Below are 2,875 nucleotides of genomic sequence, written 5' to 3' on the forward strand. Positions count from 1 at the left end.
CAGGAGCAAAATTTGGGATGAAAAGATCTGTCTTCCTGTTAGAGTTCTAACTCTGTGATTCCTTTTCATCTCAGTTCTGTGTCTAGTCGTATTATCCCACATCTTCACTGTAGTTCATAGTGAGTTGTAAGCCCTACATTGTCCATCAAAAATGAATGTGTTAATCATGATTTGGCTTTTTCACAGTTCATTTCCAGTCCAATGACTTACAATCAGACACACAGGTGTTCAAGACAGAGCAGTGACTTTTACTCACACAGGAAGCATGTGGTATGACACAGGCAGACTCGTCCTATACCCAGTGACCATATTTCCTGTGTGGTGCAGATCATCACATGGCTCAGTAACACTGCTTGTACCTCTGGAGCACAGGGTATTGAATTAAGATCTAGATAGAGCCAAGGCTCATGGGAAAAGCTACTAAAATGTGGATTTCCAGCCTTTTGAGGACAGCCATGGCTTCCATCTGTCTTGGTAAGGCTGGGACAAGCATACTTGCCCTCTCTGCTCTGCAGGTTATGGGCGGGTAGTAGATTACTGTCTGACAATGCTAAGGAGGGACAATGGGCAATGGAATCGGAACACTAAGTCTTAATCCGTTCTTTCCTCAAATAAGGGGCTAGACTATTTCTTTTTTCTTTCCAGCAGGAGCCAGTGTGGCCCAGAAGGTAACCCAAGATCAGACTGCGCTTTCTGTGGCAGAGAAGGAGAGTGTGACTCTGGACTGTGTGTATGAAACCAGCGATATTACTTACTACTTGTTCTGGTACAAACAATTACCAAGTGGAGGAATGAATTTCCTTATTCGTCAGACCTCTTTCAATGAACAAAATGTGACAGAGGGTCGGTATTCTCTGAATCTACAGAAACCTGTCAAAACCATCAGCCTCACCATCATAGCCTCCCAGCTCACGGACTCGGCAGTGTATTTCTGTGCGCTGCAAGAGAGCCCACAGTGTTATGAATGTCTGCAGAGGCTCTGCCAAAACCTTGACAGGAGGCAGGGGGAGGAAGTAGAAGCCGGCAGCGTAGGTGGGGGTGTAGCAGTGAAACCTTAGTTTAATTCATGCAGGGTATCATATGTGTGTATCACTTGTGTATATTGGAAGTATATGCCTCTTCTTTATAATACATTGTAATAAAATACATAGCACATGTAAAAATATAAAACAAGGGAGGGCAACAAGAAAAACAACTAACCTTGCGTTGGTTTTATTGAGGTAGGAAAATTAACAAATTATCTTCAGACAACATGGATGATTCTGCTGATGAGCTGTTAATTATTTAGAATTATACATACCATTGTGCATTCATTATCATGTAGAATCCTTTAATCCATTTGTAATATTAATGCCTTTCTTGGATGTTTCTCAGATCATATTATTACTCAATGAATAGAGTAATTTATTTAATTTAGACTGCTTCCCACAATCACACCAGCAACATCTGGTGTAATAGAACCTGTGTGAAAGGTTCCTCTCGGGGTTCTTTGCTCTGTTGGAGCTTCCTCCCTCATCACCCACCTTGCTGCTATGGCAAGAGTTTCCTGACATAAATAAATCTCATTTCACTAACTGAAAAAAACCAACAAATATTCCTCCAATTACTTCTCCCTGGATCATCTCTTTGTGATATGACTGATATTTAAAACATCTAGTTAATTTTAATTTAGAGACTACCTACAGAAGAGGAGATGCGTAAGGTGAGAATCTGTTCTAACCCAATGAGTTGCTTGCCTTCCCCTTGCTCCTCCATGTTCTCTCCAATTTGCAGCTGAGAAGAGACCTAGCCCAGAATGTCAGCTGCCACAGGGACCAACATCCAGATGGTCTTGCCCAGTGTCTTCTTTTAAACATGTTTTTCCCCCACATATTAGAACAGATACTCAACAATTTTTATGTTTTCTTGTTTCATTCAAGGGTTTAAAAACTTCTAGTTAATTCTTAATAGCTAAAATGTTGAAATAAAACCCCTGTTTGTAGCTTGCTTGTAGTAACAGGAAGATTTAGGAACGCTGGGTCATGTGGACTAGAGCACAAGTTTCAGTCTGAACATGAGTCAACATTGGTGTAAGCTCATGAAGCCAAAGAGAGCAGGCAGAAAGAAGAGTGGCTTTGAAAATTATCTACTTCCAACATGCAGGGGCTTATCAGGAGAAAGAAAAATGAAGAGAGGGAGAGTGGAAGAGAGAAAAAGCAAAGGTAAAGGAAAAAGAAGGAGGAAAAAGAGGGAAGGAGAAAGGGAGATAACAGGTACTAATTCATAAATGAAATAATTTTCCTTTAAATTTGATGAGAGGCACTAGAAACACTTTCTTTCTTCAGTATGAAGGAATCAGGGGATGCAGACAATGACTATTTAACCAGCATGGAGTCTCCCTGGCCTGGAATTCCAGATAACACAATTCTTTTCTGCAGTTCTAAGCTGTTTGAGAAATTATTTCATCTCAGCAAGCTGAAAATTCTACCTCTGATGAAGACATTTAACTAAGCCAAGGAAGAACCAGGAATCCTGGAACGTTGGGAGTTCTTAAGATATCGTGGTTCTGGACTGGTGTGGTGGCCTAACAAGCTACTTCTCCCTATGCAGTGCCAGTATCCCATATGGTTGATGATTAGTGTCCTGGCTCCTACACTTTGAACATCGTTCCTTATTTATGGTCTGGGAGAGCAGTAGAGGATGGTTCAAGTCTTTTGGCCCCTACACCTATGTGGGAAATGTGGAAGAATCTCCTGGATTCAAATTGGCTCAGCTCCAGCCATTGTGGACATTTGGGAGCATGAACCAGAGGATAGCAGGTTTCCTCTCTCTCTGTCTCTCTCTCTCTCTCTCTCTCTCTCCCTTCTTTCCTTTCCACCTCTCCCCCTACTCCTTT

General features: G+C 41.6%; 1 gene segment (V, D, J or C); it reads left to right on the forward strand.

Moving 5' to 3' along the window:
- The first annotated feature begins 344 nt into the window (after positions 1–344).
- Positions 345–1,058, forward strand: LOC131480488 (T cell receptor alpha variable 19-like). The segment is given in 2 exon segments: positions 345–474; positions 649–1,058. Coding segments are annotated over 2 exon segments (477 nt in total).
- Positions 1,059–2,875: the final 1,817 nt, after the last annotated feature.

This window comes from Ochotona princeps, chromosome 6, assembly GCF_030435755.1.
Source record: "Ochotona princeps isolate mOchPri1 chromosome 6, mOchPri1.hap1, whole genome shotgun sequence".
Classification (NCBI taxonomy): domain Eukaryota; kingdom Metazoa; phylum Chordata; class Mammalia; order Lagomorpha; family Ochotonidae; genus Ochotona; species Ochotona princeps.